The sequence below is a fragment of the Carettochelys insculpta genome, chromosome 21 (assembly GCF_033958435.1).
Source record: "Carettochelys insculpta isolate YL-2023 chromosome 21, ASM3395843v1, whole genome shotgun sequence".
Taxonomy (NCBI): domain Eukaryota; kingdom Metazoa; phylum Chordata; order Testudines; family Carettochelyidae; genus Carettochelys; species Carettochelys insculpta.
The window spans coordinates 15,289,348-15,310,775 of NC_134157.1; the positions used below are offsets into that span (position 1 = coordinate 15,289,348).

General features: G+C 44.2%; 1 protein-coding gene across 2 annotated transcripts in view; it reads right to left on the reverse strand.

Moving 5' to 3' along the window:
- The window catches only part of DDX31 (DEAD-box helicase 31), a 77,226-nt gene that overhangs the window by 50,822 nt on the left and 4,976 nt on the right, over positions 1–21,428 (reverse strand). Inside the window, exons 3-14 of one of the 2 annotated variants that reach the window (XM_075015242.1) lie at positions 20,139–20,214; positions 19,230–19,273; positions 18,494–18,564; positions 17,332–17,396; positions 15,846–15,890; positions 13,510–13,551; positions 11,506–11,570; positions 5,783–5,902; positions 5,319–5,425; positions 4,834–5,057; positions 3,843–4,019; positions 288–347 (exon numbers count right to left, since the gene is read on the reverse strand). In XM_075015242.1, the coding sequence (XP_074871343.1) occupies positions 288–347; positions 3,843–4,019; positions 4,834–5,057; positions 5,319–5,425; positions 5,783–5,902; positions 11,506–11,570; positions 13,510–13,551; positions 15,846–15,890; positions 17,332–17,396; positions 18,494–18,564; positions 19,230–19,273; positions 20,139–20,214 (1,096 nt within the window). The remainder of the gene's footprint in view (positions 1–287; positions 348–3,842; positions 4,020–4,833; positions 5,058–5,318; positions 5,426–5,782; positions 5,903–11,505; positions 11,571–13,509; positions 13,552–15,845; positions 15,891–17,331; positions 17,397–18,493; positions 18,565–19,229; positions 19,274–20,138; positions 20,215–21,428) is intronic. The other variant, XM_075015244.1, reaches the window with a different exon arrangement.

A 21,428-nucleotide genomic window follows, 5' to 3' on the forward strand; every position in this document is an offset into this window, starting at 1 on the left:
GCAAATGGCCACAAATGGTCACATTTTCCAAGAAATGCAGATACAGAGACATTATAGATGGTGCCTTCCATCCAAAGATCATAAAGTAATTTACAAAGAGCAGTGGAGTTCCTATTCTACAAGTGAGGAAAACTGCAGCATACAGCAGATAAATGTCTTTCCCCTAGCTAGTCAGGGTTAGATCACGGCCTCCTATCGCAAAGCCATCTGCTTTTACTAGTAAACATTACTGCCTCTCGTATCAAAACCCAGAGAGTTTTTTCCATGTTACATTCTAAGTTACTTACAGTGCAAAGTAAGATGCCCGTCTTGCATTGTGAGAACTCCTGGAACACTGCTGTCCTCTCCTAGAGGATTAAAAAAAAAAACAATACGTTTAGACTCTGCTGTAAAGTAAATCAATGAAATAAGAGTTTACATTTGAACCCTCTTCATTGTCCATCACTTCTGTCCAGCTTTGAGAAGTGGGTGGGAGTCTATGGCTCCATCCCTGCAGCTCAGAAGATCTGGAAGTGAAAAATCCATAGTAATAGCAGAGTCACACCATTCTATAATGGCTATCACATCACCAGCGAAGGTGCAGCATCTAGTGCTGGCCCCAAGGCATATTCTCAACTCAAGACAGCCAATACCAAAGAGCTTTTGAAGATATAAGGGGCTGATATCAGTATGCCAAAAAGAATCACCTTTACCTGGGGAAAAAGGACCCTCTAAAGAAGGAAACAGTAGTTAATGTTGGACTAGAGGGAGGCAGATCTAGTTGCCAGCTTGGAAATAACTCTGGCCTGGGAGGGTCTCTGAGGTTCCCCCTAGTGGTCACAGTGGGTTAAAGTAACGCAACAGTGAAAAATCATTGCTTTCTCCTCCAATCCATGCAGCACTCATATCTTTGTGGGGAGAGGTGCTCCAGTCAAAGGTTACATCTCCACCACTTGGGACCGAAATCAAACTATCAGGGTTTTACAACTGACCCCTCTACTCCTCAATTTTGCTAGGAATAAGGGAGGTCAACGGGAGAGTTTCTTCCGTCAGATAGATACTTTGATTCCAGATACCGTATACTGTAGCTGGAATTGCATATCTGCAATCAACTTTAAGGTCCAGTGTAGACCTGGGCTTAGAAACATCAATTGACGAGCTGATGGAAACATTTTCTCTAACCGACTCAAAAGCAAGAACCTCCCTGCCGTTCCCCCGTCAGCATCCCCAGATGGGTGCTTGGATGTAGGGAAGCAGTTCAGCTTTGTCACCATGTGCTCAGCCATATAAACTGAATTCTCACCAGAAACGTCTTTGACTCTTAACAGAAGTTGGAACTTGGGCTCATCTGACATCACCTCACACAGCTCTGCCAATTTACCTCCTCCACCTGCCGCCAGTTCAGTCCCAGGGCCTGACACAACTCCACTCATGCACTGCCACCTCTACCTGCAGAAACTCTTGCTATTCCAGCTCTCGAACTTTCCAGAAATGATGCTGTTCACTGCCTCCCATCACACTGTATTTTCTTGTGAAATAAAAAGGGACTTTGACTTACACCACCCCATCAAACCCACACAAGGCAATCCTTGAACCCAGGTCCCCAGAGACAAAAAAAGGCTAATGCTTCAATTTACTGTAGCACCTGGTCTCTGCCACCTCTTCTCTCTGCTCAGCTGACGGAAGTTAGTGCACAACCCAATCTACTTTTCTGACTGATCTTAGATCTCACCCTTCCATTTCTCTAGCTCAGTCTGCCTCCAGTCTCAAGAACATCACACTGTTCTTTGGTATCTATTTCCTTAAGTTTTTTTCCACAACAAGGTATCCTGGCCCTCACACTCCATGCCTTGCTCCCACTCTGATCGCCATGAATGTAGGCCTATTTCTAGCTGAGGGCTAGATGAAAGAGCTCTCTATAGAATCTTTACCCATTTCCTCCTTGGCTGAATGCTCCATCCTGTGCTGAAGAAGGACAACAGCAGCCTGGGCCGCCCCGACATGCCCAACCTTCTCCCGACAAAAACGAAAGAAAAGAATGCATTGCATCTTGTTGACACTGACAGCAGCCATGCTCAGCAGTACCATATGGGATCCTCAATTTAGCTCCATTAATGCTCTTAATTTGAAGACATCAAGCACTAATTACACACTGGGTACTAAAAAGGCAAAACCCTTCCCTTGATGCCAGCTACTTAGTGGCGTTCTGTTGCTTTAACAGCTGGTCGGGGTAGAGCTGGACCAGACAAGGCCTGCTTGCTCGCAGGCAGGCAGGCAGGCTGAGAGAAGGCCAAAACGTGGGGCAGTGAAGCACACGTCCCTGGTTTTGGCAGGGTGGGGATGAGTAAGAAAAACAATGGCTCTTCACCTTTTGCCTCATCATATGAGCACTGTTCATTTGCTGTCACAGCCTTGCTGCCCAGGGCAGGGCCTCTCTCCTGGGGAGAGGTGCAGGGAGAAGGTTGCTGACTTTTCAAAAATAGTGGCTTACGCATTTCACCTTCCTACTAAGAGAGAAAAGGACATTCACAGCAGAGACTAACACACTTCTCCTGGATCAAATCCCACTCTAATCAGCTGGTCAGCCAGGCCCTGCATGTCCAACATCAACAGGCCAGCCCTTTCTGTTAGGTGATCTTTTGTTGGGTTGCTGTAACACAATCCCCTGCCAGACAATTCCCTCTCATGGGACTGTTCTTTGCGGCCAAAGCCAGTCTGCTCTGTTCCATAATAATGGGGCCAGCAACTTGTTAGTTGATACCACTAGCTGACTGAGTCCGAAAAGTTATAAGATTATTTCCTTTGCAAGTCAAAGCACTTTCCTGCCTACTAGAGAGAGGCGGAAAAGGTACGCACAAGAAGGAGCAAGGGTTTCAGTTTGCCCACTGGGGAACACGGTGTGACTGCATCAGTGTGCAGAAACCACCGAATAGCCTTTCAATAGGTGTAGCTCGCTTTTCCTATTCATGCCCCCACAGGGTGAAAGAGTCACCCCAAGTCACACAATGGATCACTGGCAGAGTCCAGAATAGAAGCCAGGTCTCCAGGCTCCCCTATCTGTGCCCTGCCTGCTGGACCATGTTGCCACACTTGGAGAGAGCTGCCCAGGGCTGGAAACAGAAAAGGAGAAGGGAGAGGAAGTTTCTGCTGCAAGAGTGGCTGAAGAGCTCTTCACCAGTGTTCTGTTCACACCCTGGGACCCCCTTGGGTAGGAAGAACCCATAATGTGTCTAGAAGTCTAGCTGCATACATTCAATAACACAGTGAGTGATCAATTTCTAGTCCTAGCACCGTGTATCATAGAGGGTGATGACACTGACCTCCTTTGCAAAGTGCTCTGAGATTGACTAATCAAAGGGGCTGTGTGTATTTCAGTTTGAACCTCTCTAGTCCGGCACTCTCTCATCCGGCAGCATCCATAATCTGGCGTGATTTTAGTTAGCCAAATGATGATTTAGTATGGGTGTGGCCAAGTTTCCAGTGGTCCCATAATGTTTGTTTAAAGCCACCAGTCCTGGCTTTCAGTGTTCTGTGCCATTATTGAGCTGTAATTTACCCCTAGATGTCTTCTAGGAGCCTAATAAGCAGTGGAAGTGTTGGTAATGTTGCTAGATAGTATTGACCTCCCATGGTCCAGCAAATTCTCTCACTTGGCACCAGTCAGGTCCCGAGGGTGCTGGATGAGAGAGGTACAACTTGTATTACGATGTACCGTTTTTATGCTAGTCAAATAATTGAATGATAGAAGTGGAAAAAATAAAAACCAGAGGAGGTGAAAACACTTTTCCTTTGGGGTAGGAGATTAGGATGGAAGGACACATGAGGGCAGCTCTCAGCCCTTTCCAATCTTCAGTGGTACCCACCTCCTGGTCCATGCTGCCGTGCAGTCGCAGGAAATTTAAGGGTGAAGAAGGGTGTGTCAACTGCTCAGATTCTTCAGCCTTTTGGTCGCTTAATAGGACGTTCAGGAGGAGCTTGTAGTGGAACTCCACTTGCTCACAGCTGGAGAAAAAAATGATCATCTTGTGGCGTTTTTCAAACTGCAAGGGGAACAAGAACATGCACATGGCCATGTTTATAAGCCTCTGACCATTCTCTGGTCCCTTGTGGACTTCTAATACATCCCAAACCAGACAAGTTCTAAGTGTTGGCACGTAAACTGACTGCTAAACACAAAAGTTCAAGATCCCACACACGAGCCTCTCTGTTGAGAGAACACCTCTCGTTCATGTCCTGCACTCTCCACTGGTATCTAGTCCGCTTGTGAATAAAGGTTGAAGTCTTAGCTATAATCCACGTAGCATTTGATGGTCCAGGACCCGCACCCCCTTGGACACAGTTGTACACAGCTGGAACACCACAGCTGATAGGATCTTTGGGAGCTGAAGTAAAGGATTCTTAGTGAGAGCCCTCCTCACTCCACCACTCCTGACTAGACGAAGTTTGATTGAGCCCAAGTGTGGCCATCATTGGAACGCAATGCAATTTAGGCATTCGTGTTTCCCAGACTGGCTGGTCTCTCTCTCTCTCTCTGTGTGTGTCCCCGAAACTGGTTTGTGTGTGTGTTGGATATTTAGAGTTGGACCCCAACTCGAGAACCCTTCAAAACTCACACACAAGTTTGGGGTTCAATGGAAGATCAGCCCCAGGAAGTAGCTCAGGATTTGGCTCAAGACAACAGGAGGCTAATGTGGCATGGCTTTGGCCATTGGGTTTTATGCACCAGCAGACAATTCCATCTGCTACTCACTTTCCTTTTCTGTTGCATGACTGTATAGGAAAAACAGGAGGTAGAAAACCTCACAGGTCACTTCAGTCTAATCGGGCATGGATACAACACATACCAAGCCTCACCTTGCACTTTCCCAGGATAAAAGCGGCCAGTGTGACAAGCCTGAGTTTGCTGGGAACCACCACCACATGCTGTCTGAGCTTCTCCGGTATGGCAAAGCCATCTTCTTCCATGCGGGCTGAAGAAGAAATGGGCTCCTGCTCAGGTGGGGCTCTGTCCCAGGCATCATCCACAATGACAATGCTCACTGGATCATGCAAGCTGATATCAGCCAACCTCGTGACTCCTGCATGAAACAAAAGCATAAGCTGCTCTGCAAGTGAAATGCAGGAAATTGTTCCATTTTATCTCTGAGTTTTAATGCAGCAGGGTAAATACCTCCACAAAAGAATAATGGTGCTGTTCTGCAGGGACAACAGAAATCAGCCTGAAGTTGATGTAGCTGTCATATTTTCAAGAAATTGGCAAAACCTTCTAATGAACTTCCATGTTTGATACATGCAAGATCAGAGAGAGGGGCATGGTCCGGGCATGCTGTCCGACTTACCCTCTGTGAGTGTGGCTGAGAGCAGCACATTCTGCCGCCTCTCACTCTCTGCATTTAAAGCATTGAGTATCACGGTCACATCCTTCTCAAACCCCATGTCCAGGATCCTGCAAATAAGACAAAAGATCACAGAATACACTCTGAGAAGACAGAGGAAAAGAGAAAGAAGAGAAGGCTCAAGACTACATGAGCCAATTAGGAATACAGGAGTAGATGGTCTAGTGCTGTATCCTATCTCCAACAGTAGTCAGTGCCAAATGTGTCAGAAGGTGCATAATGGACAACAGTAGAATAACTTGCCCAGAGGGGAAAAAGAATCCTAACCCCGGGCACTGAGTGGTTGGTTTATGCCCTGGAGCATGAGGGTTTAGATCTCTTATTTTTAAAATATTGAATATGTTCATTAATGTAGCTGTAAAGGCTCTTGTTATCCATGTCAAATGTCTAAGTGCTTAAAAGTTTACCTGTCCGCCTCATCCATAATCAGCCACTGGACTCGAGAGAAGTGAATACACTTTGTGGACTTGATGTGATCAACCAGACGGCCAGGGGTTGAAATGAGGATATTTATTCCTTTGCGTAATCTGTTTAGATTAAATCAAACAAAGAGTTCACCATTTATCCCTAATCTGGAGCCCACAGAGTACAGGGAACAAATCCCATCACTGCAGGAATCAATGCCAGAACTCCCATTGACTTCCATCAGGCCAGGATTTCACTCTTGTTTTATTTAAAAGAGCTGTTTCACACTGCTAAAAAGCAACCAAGGACAACTCATCCCTAGTTTGCAAGAGATGCATATGAGTGTTCTGCAGAGGGTCCCATCCTTGGATACCAGCAAGTGTCTTATCATATCGTAACTCACTTTGCTCTTCAGGTTATTTTCATTTCCAATCAGTAAGACAAATAATTGGCACTAATATGGAGCTTCCTATCTTCAAAATGTTGTGCAAATACAGCTAAATAATGCAAACCTTGGCAAGGGAGGCCAATATTTATATCTCCATTTTATACAGGCAAGGTTAATTAACTTTCTCAGGGCCACAAAGTGAGCCAACATCCACGATAAAAATGCAGGTGTTCCTGGCTCTCAAATCTCGTGCTCACAAATGCAAAAGTTCTCCTATGTCAGTGATAAATTTAGATAACATGGTTTTGAGGCTATTGTCAGCATAAATATATGAGAGCACAGACACAATCTGCTTACATACAAACACCAATATGAAAGTACAAATGCCCACACACATCCTAGAGCAGGGTGGAATGATTTAAATCACCACTGTTAATCATGATTTTAATCAGCAAGCAGGAAACCTAAATTTAAACAACTGATGTTAAAATTTTCTCTTGCATTTGTACTTTTTACTTATTTTGTTTTGGAAAAAAGATTCATTCTCACTGGTTGGTAACCGTTAAAATATCTTGAAATAGCTTTTACATTCTATCATCATTTGCAACTAACTATAGTTTTTACTCCTAAATTTGGTACTTCTTTAGGTAACCAGAAGCATACATTATATCAGGGTGGTTTGGATCTGGACTACCGGTTACCTGGATCTGATGTCTGAAGCTCCAGGCTCCTGTCCCCAGCACCTGGCCCACGGCAAGGTGGTGGGTGTGAAGCCCTGAACCTCACAGGCTGGAGCTGCAGAACCATTAACTGTGGTTTGTAACCTATCCTTTAAATCAGCTTCTGTACCTAATGACTGGAAGATACTTAAGGTGACACCAATATTTACAAAGGGCTCTAGCAGTGGATCCTGACAATTACAGACTGGTAAGTATAATGTTAGTACTGGACAAACTGTTGAAACTATAGTAAAGAATTAAATTGTCAGACACATAAATGAACATAATTTGTTGGGGAAAAGTCCACATGGTTTCTACAAAGGGAGATCATGCCTTACTAATCTACTAGAGTTCTCTGAGCAGGTCAATAAGCATGTGGCCCAGGAGTGTTCATTGGATATAGTATACTTAGATTTCCAGAAAGCCTTTGACAAGGTCCCTCACCAGAGGCTCTTGAGTAAAATAAGTTATTATGGGATAAGAGGGAAGGTCCTCTCACTGGTTAAAAGACAGGAAACAATGAATAGGAATAAATGGTAATTTTTTCTGAATGGCGAGTGGTAACTAGTAGTGTCCCATACTGGGACCAATCCTATTCAAAAATGACCTGAAGAAATGGATAGTGAGAAGACAAAAATTGCAGATGATATTAAACTGCTCATGATAGTTAAGAACAAAACAGACTGTAAAGAGCTTCAAAAAGATCTCTCAAAACTAAGCAATTGGGCAACAAAATGGCGAACTAAAACAATGTTGATAAATGTAAAGTAATGCACATTGGAAAAAACAATCCCAACCATACGTACAAAATGATGGGGACTAATTTAGCTGTAATCGCTCCACAGAGAGATCTTGGAGTCATTGTGGACAATTCTCTAAAAACATCCACTCAATGTGCAGCAGTAGTCAAAAAAGCAAACAGAATGTTACAAATAATTAAAAAAGGAATAGAGAATAAGACAGAGAATATCTTATTGCCGCTATACAAATCTATGGTACACTGACATCTTGAATACTGCCTTATTCCAAAAAAGATACATCGGCATTGGAAAAGGTTCAGAAAAGGGCAACAAAAATGATTAGTGGTTTGGAACGGGTACCATATGATGAGAGATTAAAAAAAAACCAGGGACTTTTCAGCTTAGAAAAGAGGAGACAAAGGGTGGGATATGATAGATGCCTATAAAATCATGACTAGAGTGGAAAAAGTGATTAAGGGAATTATTTACTAGTCCCCATAACATAACAACTAGGGGTTCGCCAAATGAAATTAATGGGTATCAAGTTTAAAACAAACAAAGGGAAGTTTTTCTTCGCACAACATGTGGTAGGCCTGTGGAACTCCCTGCCAGAGGATGTTGTGAAGACCAGGACTTTAACAGAGTTAAAAAGAGCTAGATAAATTCATGAAGGACAGATCCATTAATGGATATTAGCCAGGATGGGTAGGAATGGTGTCCCTCACCTGTTTGTCAGAGACTGGAAATGAATGCAGGAGAGGGATCACAATGATCACCCGCTCCTTTCACTTCTGCACCCCACTCCCACCCAGATCACAACCCCTTACCCCACTCCTGCCTCCCTCTCCCACCCAGACCCTCACCCTTCTCCTGCACCCCTCCTGGTCAGACTCGCCACCTGCCCTTGCACTCCCCTTCCACCCAGACACCCCACCCCCAGGCCACTCCTGCACCCTCCAGACCTCATCCAGACCTCACCAAGCCCTAGGTTCCCCTGATAGCTCTCAGACTGCAGCACTGGCCCCTCCTACTGAGAGCTGCATGGAGAGGCAGATCACCCTGGCCATGGTGGTTCAAAAGGGCCTGGAGCTCCAGCCACTCCTGCTGCTGAAGTAGTAGTAGCAGCAGTGGCAAGAGCTCTGGGCCCCTTTGAAATGCCAAGCCCCTGTGCACCTGTCCTACTTTCCCCCACCTGGCTGGCAGGCCTGGTCATCAATTTGCATCTTTAAGGGCCTTTGGCAGCACTGAAAGCTGAGAGGTGCATAGTGCGATTTTCAAAAATGCCAACACAGGCTGGCATTTAACTGTCACGAAATTAAAAAGAATTAGCACCCAGCCTGCATCGGCACTGCTGAAAATCCCATCAAGCATTATCAGCATCACTGAGGCCAAGAGTACAATCAGGTTCAAAAAACAATTCCATATGGTCCTAGAGGATAGGTTTGTCAACGACTATTAACCAAGATGGCTAAGCCTCTGAATGTCAGATGCTGGGACGGGATGAGAGAGGATGGATCATTCAGTAATGCCCCGTTCTAGTCATTCCCCTTGAAGAATCTGGCACTGATCACTATCAGAAGACAGGATATTGGGCTAGACGGACCATGGATCTGACCCAGGATGGCAAGTCTTCTATAATACCTTTGAACTTCTGGCACCATATCCTTCATATATTGAGAATTAGTAGACCTCTTTGTCTTCCACCTGTCCTTGTTCACTGACTGGAGGAGAAAACCAACTTTCCAGCCTTTTCAACGCTCTGGCTGTGTCTACACTAGCCCAGAACTTCAAAATGGCCATGCAAATAGCCATTTCGAAGTTTACTAATGAAGCTCTGAAATACATATTCAGCGCCTCGTTAAAATGCCGGCAGCCACGGCACTTCAAAATTGACACGGCTCGTCCAGATGGGGCTCCTTTTCAAAAGGACCCCGGCAACTTCAAAATCCCCTTATTCCTATCTGCTGTTAGGAATAAGGGGATTTCAAAGTTTGTGGGGTCTTTTCGAAAAGGAGACCCGTCTAGATGAGCTGTGTGGCGGCGAGCTGCATCAATTTCAAAGTGCCGTGGCTGCCGGCATTCTAATGAGGCGCTGAATATGTATTTCAGCGCTTCATTAGTAAACTTCAAAATGGCCATTTGCATGGCCATTTCGAAGTTCTGAGCTAGTGCAGACATAGCCTCTATCTGGGTCTTACCTTTGAACGACCTAATCCAAATGAAGAAAAACACTCCCTCTGCACAGGCTACTTAAACTGAAATCACAAGTAATTAAGGAAAAAGTTTTTTCTGCAAAACACTAACTGGAAACACTTTCATTTGGAAACAATGCAATCACCAGCATTTGTTTCATTAGAAAGACAGACAATAATACAGACACTTCATGTAGAACATGACTGTGACATTTACAAGCTTGAGTTGGCCACAAAAGTTAAATGCATTTTCCACTTGATTTTATGGATAGTTTTATTAAAATCAACATTACCTCAACTCAGAGTTGAAAAAGGCTCAGTGACGCAACATATTTTCAAATTTAAATAATTTTAGTAGCTTATAGCAAATTTATTCAAAATAGGTTAATTAAAAATTCAATTAAAAAGCCAGTTTTTATTTTTAACCACCCAGGGGCTGTGTCTACACTTGGCATTCCTCTTTCAAAAGAGGCATGCAAATGAGGGAAAGTGAAAATACAAATGAGGTGCAGATTTACATACCTGGAACCTCATTTGCATATTCTTCTTTTGAAACAGCTTCTTTTGGATGAAGAAAAGCAGTGTAGATGTGGCTCTTTCAAAAGTATCTCTGAAAGAACCCTTCTTCCCATTAAAAAAAAAAAAAAGAAGATGGGTTCTTTCGAAGATGGTGTTTACTTTTGAACGACTCACACCTACACTGCTTTTCTTAGAATAATATGCAAATGAGGTACGAGATATGTACATCTGCACCTCATTTGCATTTCTGTTTCCCTCATTTGCATGCCTCTTTTGAGAGAGAAATGCAAGTGTAGACATAGCCAGGATGTTTATGTATCTATTAGAGCTCGTAAAACAAAACAAAACAAAACAAAAACAAAATAAAACAAAGCTTCCAACGGAAAATATTTCCATTGGAAAGCACCTTTTCATGTAAATCAAAACTGTATGTATAAGTGTGTTGATTTTTGAGTAAATTTAATTTAGAAAACAAATTGAAATGTAAGGGTTTAATAAAATTGAAAAGCTTCATTTTGACCTTTTCAAAACACTTTGACCTGTTTTGAAATAAAAAGTTGTTTTAAAATTACAACATAAAACAAAAAAAAAAAACTGAAAAAAATCAAAACAAATCTTTGCTCTAAAACAAAAAATATCTGAAAAGAGTTTTGCAGAATATTTAGAAAATCACGGTGTTTGTTCCGATTTAATTTAAAAAAAAAAAAAATCACAATTTCCCAGAAAATGGAAATTTTGGTCCCCACACAGCTCTTACATCAACTAAGAGCCACTCACTCAAGTACAGTGTTTTGAGTTATTTAAATTACAATTAAAGAAACAAGGGGAAGATTTTAACACTATGAGGAAAAAAATCCAGCTGTTCTCACCTTGACAAGTACATTTCTGATGCAGACCGCTCCTTAGACTAGGCCAAGATACATGTTTGTCGGTGCAAAAAAAACCAGTGACATTAACAGGGATCATCTCAGCAGAAGGCTGAGCCCATCCACATTTTAAAACTAGAGGCATATGTTCCCCGCCGACCTAGTCACTTGTTCGGCATAAGATCGGGGGCCAAGTCACGCAGAGATTCATCACTTGATCAAGCCACAAGCATCAGGCAATAGGGACAGATGAAAGGACACAAATATCCCAAAATATAATTCTAAGAACTTGGCTGCCTACCTGGCTTTTTCAGACTTCCTCTTTTCTCCTCCCATTAGCACACCAGGCACAATCCAGGTAAATGGCTACAGTGGGAGAAAATCAAGTCCTTCATGATGTCATCTTAAGAAGATGCCTGATACTAATCCAAAACTGATTTTTCATGACAAAAAGATAGGTAGCTCAGGTTTATAGCTGTGCTCCTGATTTGATCTAACAGATCCAGTGCACACACACCGTACCACCTCCAGCTAAATATCAGTGGTAAATTTAATTCTCACTATGGAACTGACTTCTGATGCTGTTTGGAAAAAATGTAAAAACACAAACATTTTTGCATCATTTCCAATAACATAATGGCTGTGTCTACACTAGCCCCAAACTTTGACATGGCCGTGTAAACGGCCATTTCAAAGTTTACTAATGAAGCGCTGAAATACATATTCAGCACCTCATTAGCATGCGGGCGGCCACGGCACTTCGAAATTGACGTGGCTCGCTCCAACGGGGCTCCTTTTCAAAAGGACCCCGCCTACTTCAAAGTCCCCTTATTCCCATCTGCTCACAGGAACAAGGGGACTTTGAAGTAGGTGGGGTCCTTTCGAAAAGGAGCCCTGTCAGGACGAGCCGCATCAATTTCGAAGTGCCACGGCCGCCCGCATGCTAATGAGGTGCTGAATATGTACAGAACACTGCTCAACTGGTTACATGCCGTGAAGCAATATCAGAATTGCCCTAATGGAGTGGGTCATCATACCATCTCCATTATCACATTAAATATAGACTAATTTAAAAGGAATGTATCCAAGCTTCTGAGTGCTCTAACACACCTGAGATAATACAGTAAAATCCCAGCAGCATTAATCTTTTCAACATGAATTCAGTCACCCCCTTAAGAGAAATCTCCCCAAACCCAATCAAACAGATATAGCTATACCACAAAATATAGGCCTCACCCAACACTATAAATTTACCACACTGGGCCATGGTAATATGACATATTATAGTCTGGCTTTTGAGGCTACTGCCGGTTACACATAAGAAAGTAGAAAACAAAAGAGGACAAGCCCAATTCACTCCTCCGCCACAATGAAATGCCAACTTTAACTGCTCTAGATCTTGATGGAATGCAATTATGCAATTGTCCATTGTTAAAAGATCTGAATTTAATATTAAATATCTTCTAATTATGACATCTAATGATAAAGCAAAATGACTACAATATTTTTAAATGCCTTTAATATAATTTTAAAAAACCAGTAGGGTGACAGGCTAGGAATTGGGGATCCAACCCGTTCTTTGAATGCATGCGAAGTCAAAGACTAAGACTTAGATCTTGCAAATGCATATTCATAGGCTTATATTTACCACTGGCAGTAGTCCACTGAAATCAACGGAACTACTCACGCTATTGAAGTGCAATATATGAATAAGTGTTTGCAAGACCATGGCCTAAAGCTGTTGTGAGGGAGGTTCTCTTACTCGTATTTTTGGATTAATTTAACCCAATTAAAAAAAAACCAAAACACAAGAGCAAAGCATTTTGCAAGCCTCCTATTTCCCCTTGCATTCAAGTGGCTATTTGACTCCGTGAAGCCCATATCAGAGTTTTCCCAAACACTGGTCTCAGTCCAAGGATATCTGCCCCTATAAGAGTTCCCTTTCAGAACCACGGAAATTCTGAATTAGTGGCAGGCATCTCTACAAACAAAGCAACGCAAATTACTGTTCTTTAATAAATATGTATTTAGGTCCCCAGGGTATTATAATTAATCACCACAGCAGTCACTGAATAGTCAAAAACATCCAATGGACGAAAAAAAAAAAAAAAGGATAAACGCACTGGACTTTCCCTTGAATGCTAATATAAAGTGAACTGGTTTTATTCTTTATTTTAAGGACCTATTCTGCTAGGTGCTAAATCCCCTCACCACCCTGTTGCGCTTAGGGGAAGTGAAGGTGCTTAGCATCTCATACCAAAGGGTGAGGAAGGAGTGAGAAGGAAATAAAGAATGAACTCCTTACCTTCAGCAATTTCTGGACGGTATCAAAGCTCTGTAGGGCTAGCTGCAGATATCAACCAATGAAAATAAAGTGTTATGGAAGTCTGACATGTCTGTACTACTAGGGTAACCCCATGCAATTTTAGATCAAATTTTGACTTTGTTTCCTGCAATCTCTTATAAACTGGTGAAGATATGATTAGAATTCTTCATATTTTATTAATTACAAATATACCTCACCCTGTATCCTACCTATTAAATAGTCAAGACAAAGGAAGAAACCTCCATGACCTTTGGACCTATACAAAAACAATGTCTTGTGCTCCCCCTGCTGGTTCAAATTAATAAACACTGTTCTAAGAGCTGCGCACACTTCTGTTGACATCTTCAGTGAGGCTGATATACAAGAAAGTAACTAGCCAAGACATGCTGGGCTTTGTTCCACTAAAACCACTCTGGGATAACATGGAATGCCTTCCTGGAGAAAACTGTTAGAGAAAGCGAGCATAAACCATGAGTGAAAGCAGTGGACTGACAGCCAGTACTTGTAGGTTGCTTTTCCAGCACAGTCATTGATTCACTGTGTGACGAAGGCCACGTCATATGACCTTCCTGCAAAGTAGGGATGATGCATGTTGCATGTGTATATGACTGAGTTTTATTTATGTGGGTAAAATTATTGGAATTCCTCTAATGAAAAATGGGTAAGTGCTAAATGTTATCTATTTGCCAAACTTCCAAAGAGGTCATTGCAAACCACAGAAGGTAAAAATAATACCAATTGTAATCACAGACTAATTTTAAAAATGCACTCAACAGCAATCCTTTAATCCACCTTACCAACAGCTCTCGCATGTTAGTATTCATGGCGTATCCCAGGGAAGCAGAAAGTTTGCTGCTGGAAAAATTTAAATAGCTTCAGAGCTTTCTGCCTTCCCAGAATTGAACTGAGATACTGCAGTGGAGGTTGCATAAAATAGGTTGCCCAAAACTAGATACCTGTGATCAATTCTCCACATGGAAGTTATCAGTGTTTGATATGGAAAACATTGATACCCTGCTCTGAAATTGCCTTTGTAAGGCAAATCAAACAAATCAAATAGAGTTCAGAGAACAAACAAGCTGCTAGTTTGCCAGACATTCTCTGATGGATTTGAAAAAGGGCTTTAAAAATCAACAGGAGCGTCTGTATAAACCCTTGCATCTGCAGCACTTATCTCACTGATTTTACTCATAAACTCTCCATTCCAGTGCGAGACAAATTTCTCCCCTCCCATGTGCTAAACCATTGAGCTTCTTCAGTATTACCAACCAACTCTGAAACACAAAGGCGATGGTTACACTAGCAAGTTTTGCTGACAAAACCCTGGTTTTGTCAACAAATCGAGTGTAACGTCCACCCACGAAATGCAGTTTGTTGACAGTTTGTCAACAAAACTCAGCACTTTTGCCAGCAGTGTTCTGCCTCTCTGCCATGAGGCTGTCAACCAAAAAGGCGTGTGGACGCTCTGCGGGGGCCTTTTCTCAACAGACAGGGCATCCAGAACAATGGGAAGCTCTCTCTGCTGTGCTTTCAGGTGCCTATTTTGTCAAGAAAGCAGCTGAGAATAAAAGTGAGAAGTGGGAAAAAAAAACCCCACCAAAACACCCGCTGATGTCACCCCTGACTGAGACACCTCATTGCTGTGAACTCCAGCACCACAGGCAGGGGGGTGAAGAAGGGGGACTGAGGTTCAGGGCTTCCCCCAGGCCAGATTAACTCTTCTGGGGGCCTGTGGTGGGACCAAAAATGTGGGGGGAAGGTTCAGTGTGTGGGAGCGGGATGCTGGGATGCAGGTGTGGGGTTTGGGCAGGAGGGAGGGTGCAGGAACAGGCCGAGGGTGGGAAGGAGGGTGCATGAGTGGGCTGGGGACAGTAGTGGGGGTGTTCAGGAAAGGGGTGGAGGGAGGGTGCAGGAGTGGGTTCAGACTGGGGGTCTGGGTGGGAGGAAGGGGTGCAGGAGAGGACTGGGGTCGGGGGGTGCTTACCTCCACGCATCACCACTCCCTCCCCACAGCTGGGGGAACAGCAGCATGGAGAAGCACTCCCTGGAGAATTGCAGCCAACCAGAGTGGTGGGTGGGGGAGCGGAGGTGGAGCCCAGAGTCAGTTCCAGCCCCTGCCAGGCACAGCCTGTGGGCTCGAAATGGCCCCGGGATGCCTGACTCTGACCCACGAGGACTGCTCCAGGCAAGCCACGGGCTGGATCCAGACCGTGGGCCGGGGCTCCCCACCCTGACCTAGGCCGTCCTTGACAGGTGTTTGTCTAACCTCTTCTTAATGTTTGCAGTGACCTCAGGAAAAAGGCAACTTAACTCACCTCTCTTGTTGGAACTAATATAAGTGCATAAGGCCCATCGCTGCGCTGCAAACAGAAGCGACAGAGTAACATTGAGCAGATTGCACCATAAACTCAGAGAATCATAGATGACAGAGCTATTGCTATTAGCTCATTAAATCAATCCTACTATGGTTCAGTGCAAGACTGTCCCCCCTCCTTGCATTGCCCAGTCCAGTCTGAAAGGACTCAAAGCAACAGAGATGCAAAAATTCCCGCAAGCCTTCCTGTGCATTTCTATTAGCCGGCAGACCTCTGTTAGGGCATTTTCCCTGATACTCACCCTACATTTGCTTTTGCACAGTGTCCTTCCATTACTCCTACCTAAAGCCATAAACAAGTCTTGTTCCCCTCCTGGTGCTAATTGCCTTTAAATACTAATAGAGGATGATCTTCTCCTTTTTGAATTCTAAAATCCACTCTGCTTATTGGGCAGCCAAGATTTTGTTATGTTCGTCTGTTATGAGCATTACAAAAAACAAGTAGTCCAGCAGGACCTTAAAAGATGAACAAATTTATTTATTAGTTAATGAGCTAATAAATTTATTGGTTAGTCTTTGAGGTGGTACAGGGTTGCTTGTTTTTTGTTAAGCTCCAGACTAACACAGCCACCCCCATGAGACTGTTATGAGCTGTACAATTTCACTTATTTCTTTGCCTGCAGAAATACGCTCATATTTGATAGCTAGAGACAATCAGACACACAGAGGACAGGTGCTGACTTCTCAGGGTTCTGCAACTATTTCAAGCCATTAAAAATTTAAGACCAAATCTCCCTTGCTACACCCTAAGAAGGCATAAATCAGGAAGATGGATCTACAGAACCATCCTTGGGATCAACACATATGGAGGCCAGGATATGAAGAGGAAAAAGCATATAACAGTCTCCAGACCTCCAGCCTAGCTCTGAGCCACTGCCATGCACTGAAGCCAGCTTTTTGCCATGCACAGACCACTGCCACCACAGCACTGAAAAGACACAAAAAGGGAGCTGCTTCTAGCAGCGACAGCCTACAAATATTTTAAGCATGCTAAAGCTTAATTGACTGGAAAAGGTACAGGTAGGATAAACAGTTATTCCCTGACTTGAACAACATGAAGTTAGCCTTTTTTGCTGCATAAAGTAGTAGCTATGCAGGAGTAGTGGAGGAAATACAACATGCAACCACCTTTTCCTCTACACAAACACTTCTCTTCCCCTGCTCCCTACTTGTGAATTTGATCCTCTCTCTTTGCATTAATTGTAGGGGAACAGCTAGAACTCAGTATTTTTCTTAAATTGCCTTTATATTTACAGCATGCAAGGGTCATGCAGGCTAACTTCCAACATGCCATCCCTAAACAGAGAGAGAAGACTACTTAACTATCATAACAAGAAGAGATACTCCTGACCCAAGCGTGCCAGTTGTATTTTGTTTTTACTGCTTCGAGTATTAAAAGAGAGCATATTTATTTCTATGATACGCACCTGTATTTTGGACTTCATTCCTTGCAGGGACTGCACAAGGGGGATGCCATAAGCAAGTGTTTTACCTTCATAAGTAAAGCAACAAGGTGTTATGTCATTCTAAGAAGAGTAGAAACTGTAGATTTCAGGAGTGATGGGAAATCTAATGCAATTAATAGGAGGAAGGTTTAAAACAAACAGAAGGAGGCAGTACTTCTCAACACGCATTGTCGACCTGTACTCATTGCTAGGGGATGCTGAGAAGGCCAAAAATATAACTCTGCCCAACAGAGAACTAGATTAGTTCATGGAGGATCATGACTATTAGCCAAGAGGAACAAGAACAATGTTCCCTCTAATTTTTTCCATCCATGGGTGGGATAAATTTTGTTATGTACACCAAGGCATGGGCAGACATGCATCACCAGTAGAAACCTGTGCCGCTGGCTGCAGGGCACTCTGCTAGTCAGCCAGGTGACATCTGAATTACTTCTGGGTGGCCATCCAAGTGCACAGCTTACAGGGAGCACTGATCAGCGATGCAATCCCATGTTTCAGGTGTCCCTAAAACTCCAATTGCCAGAAACTGGAATGGGATTACTGGGGATGGATGTGTCAAAATTGCCCCATTCTAGTCATTCCCAATGAAGCATCTAGCAGTGGACACCATCAGAAGACAGAATAGTGGGACAGATGGACCACTTGTCTGCTCCAGTGTGGTCTCCAGCGCATCGTGAAAAGACAGCTATCCCACTATTCCTAAACTGAGGACAGAGGCCAGAAACCTCAAAGGGAAGCTTGATGGACCACGAGGTCAGATCATGAGGGAAAAAAAAATGGTGATGCTCTTTCCAGCCCCACCCATGTGAATCAGTAAATGAGATGCGGCTAACGAAAGACTGAGCACCTATTGAAAATGACTGTGTGTGCAACCCGGATTCACTGGGCTCTTGAGCTTGGTTTCCTTTATGGGCTTTGGTGTACTCCTGTGGTTTGGGACTAGTGGTGGAGTTGCATGGAAGAAATCTGCACACTCCATATCTGCATATTGCCTGTCTCTGTACACTGTCACTGGTCTGTCAGTCTCATTGACCGTAACAGATGAATGTAATACCAAGCCTGACTGTATGGAATCCAACTCCTATTGTGCCTGAAAAAGGAACAGTGGTGATTAAATACTGACCTGAACCTGTCTGGGACCTCACCAGGGCATCCTTGCCTTTCAGCAGCACAGGAATAGTTTGCTTCTGAACACTAGGCAACAAATAACACAAATGAAGAACACACAAGCACAAACTCACTCTCAAAGTATTAATAAAGATGTGAGGTTTTAAACCCTTTAACTGTTTCAAAACTGTGTACCTGGGTTTACACAAACCCACCTGCTCTCCCAGTTATGGCTGGAATTTCTACATCGGAAATGGGGATTCGTGAAAACAGAGCAACAGAAAAATGTTATTTATGCTATATAGGAATGAAAGGGGGGAAGGGATAGCTCAGTGGCCTGAGCATTGGCCTACTAAACCCAGGGTTGTGAGCTCAATCCTTGAGGAGGCCATTTAGGGATTGGGGCAAATAGATGTCAGGGATGGTGCTTGGCTCTTCAAGAGGGCAGGGGACTGGACTGGATGACCTTCCAAGGTCCCTTCCAGTTCTAGGAGATGTGTATCTCCAATTATATATGTTAAAAGTGATTCTGTAGATAAAGACCAATAGCCAGGACTTCTGGGTTCCATTTCCAGCACTGCCAATGCCTCTCTACATCAAGTTACCTTATGGCTTGATTTTCCAAGGTGCACAGGACTCACAGCTGCAACTGGAATTGTGCAGGCTTATGAATTAATTAATGTTGTCAAGTGCTTGGAGATCATCTAATGGAGAAGGTGCTAGTGGGAAGTATTTTATATAGGGTGACTTACCTGGTCAAACTGGACATCTTCAAAACAGTGGTTATTGTGGAAACCTAAAGGGATAAATATAGTGTTAGAATATTTAAATTCCATACGATTGATTTTCATGACTTTATGATGCAGGAGAGGGAAAAACCCCAAACTCACTCTGATCTCCAGGGTAAGTGCTTGGAAAAATTCACTGGTCCAACAAACATTCCTGCTAGTCCCTCAAAATGTTATTAACCGGCAGGCCATGACATGTTATAAAATTGTGGCTTCTGAGTGACATATTTTGGTCTTCAATCCACATAAAACAATGGGAGATTTCTGGATGAAGTGAGATCTGGTGGCAGCTGGGGCTGGACCTAGCTGAGAAGGCTGTATCCAAGACTGGTAAGGGCATGGGCTACTGGCGTTGAAATGGGTGGCTGCGTGGAGTGCCGATGCGGGCTGATGGTGCTGGATGGAGCACAGCTAAGAATAGTGATGGGATGTTGATGCAAAAGCTGCCCTCAGATGGCAGCCTCACCAGTGAGCTCATCTGAATCACCACCACAGTGTTCCCTCGAAGCTGTGCACTTGGGTAGCCACTCACAAGAGATCCAAATGACTCCCTGCTGATTAGAAGAGCACCCTCAGCTAAGATTTTTGTTTCTACTGGTGGTACACATTTGCATGTCTCCGTGCACGTACAAAATTATTCTGCACATGGATGGAAAAAAATCCAAAGATGGATGGAAAAGATTAGAGGGCACATTGGTTACCAGATGCTGTTTCTACAAGGAACATGTCTCAATCTACAGGGGAATATTCTCCAAAAGTTCATCTCAAAGTGTAAGAAACACAAACCTTTCAAAACAAAGACTTGTTAAAAACAACTCAATAAAACAGCCTTGCACCACTACCCAATGACCTTGTAGGCAGCCTAGCACTCACCAGATGGGGGTGGAGGTCCAGCTGGCTGAAGGAATCTGAAGTGAAAATTTTTTCCTGCACTTGTTTCACGCCACCTCTGCAGGGTAGGAGGATAAAAATACATGAGACAGGGGGATAAAAAAACCCAACATGAGACACTTTCCATCATCCACAGGCTATAGGTCACATTCATAGGACAGACAAGTCTTGATCTGAATGCAACGATCCTGGGGCAGAAAGTCTGCCTGGAAGAGAAGGTTGCATTGGCACAAAACATTTGCTTGGGGAAAGGACACTGTCAAGCAAGCCATTGAATATGCTGACTCAGTAGGTCCCTTATGCACCAGTGGAATCACCCGGTATTGGTGGAACGCAAATGTAATTTGCACCTTCTAGAGGCAGCAAGAGTGAATTAAGTGCTGTAATGTTTTTGTTCTACAGTGGCTCCCTATCATCATGACCCAGCATGACAACAGTAAAGAAAAACCATTTAGCCAGTACATTGCTACCAGCAACTAGGGACACTCCCTTGTTTGGCACTCTTTCATTTGGCAACATGCCTGACCCAGAAGGACAATGGGTGCCACTGAAGGAGAGAGCATCTGGACTAGAGAGCTCTAGCTGTGCCTAGCACAGCGGAATCCTGCTGGTGGCAGAGAGCCCCAGGGGCAGCCCCAGGGCAGGGAGCCAGGTAGGGGAGCCCTGCTACTGGGGGCTTGGCTGGGATTGGGAAGCCCCATTGTGGGGAGCCCAGCCTCAGTCAGGAGCACTGCCAGGAGCCCCGCTGGCAGGGCAGGAGGAGCCAGGCTGTGGCACCCAGCCCCGCCACCAACCCCACAGCTGCAGGGACCTTGGCTAAGCTGGGGGAGCCCTGCAGGCCCGAACCAGGGAACCCCTGCAGCGTTGTGGCAGGAATCCGGCTAGGGGATGGAGCGCCTCCAACACCCCTGCAGCCGCAGGACCTTGGGGCTAGGAGAGTCCTGCAGCCCCACAGCAGAGAGCTGACTGGGCACTGAGCCCCACTGGCAGTCCTGCAACAGCAGGGACCCCTGATGGGAGCGAGCTTGGCAGCCCTGCATGGGAACCCTGCTGGAGTGGGTCCCCCCACCAGATAGCCAGCCTGACCTCCCCATGTCCGACAAATCCCCTCATTCAGGACCACTCAGGTCCTGAAGGTGCCAGCCAGGGGAAGCAGAACTTGCACAATAGTCCAGCTCCTGAGGGACTCCACCTCTAGAAAGGATGGGATTCATAAAAGACATCCAAGCAACGGAACAATTTAGAGCCAGGTTAAAGGCACAGGGCAAAGTT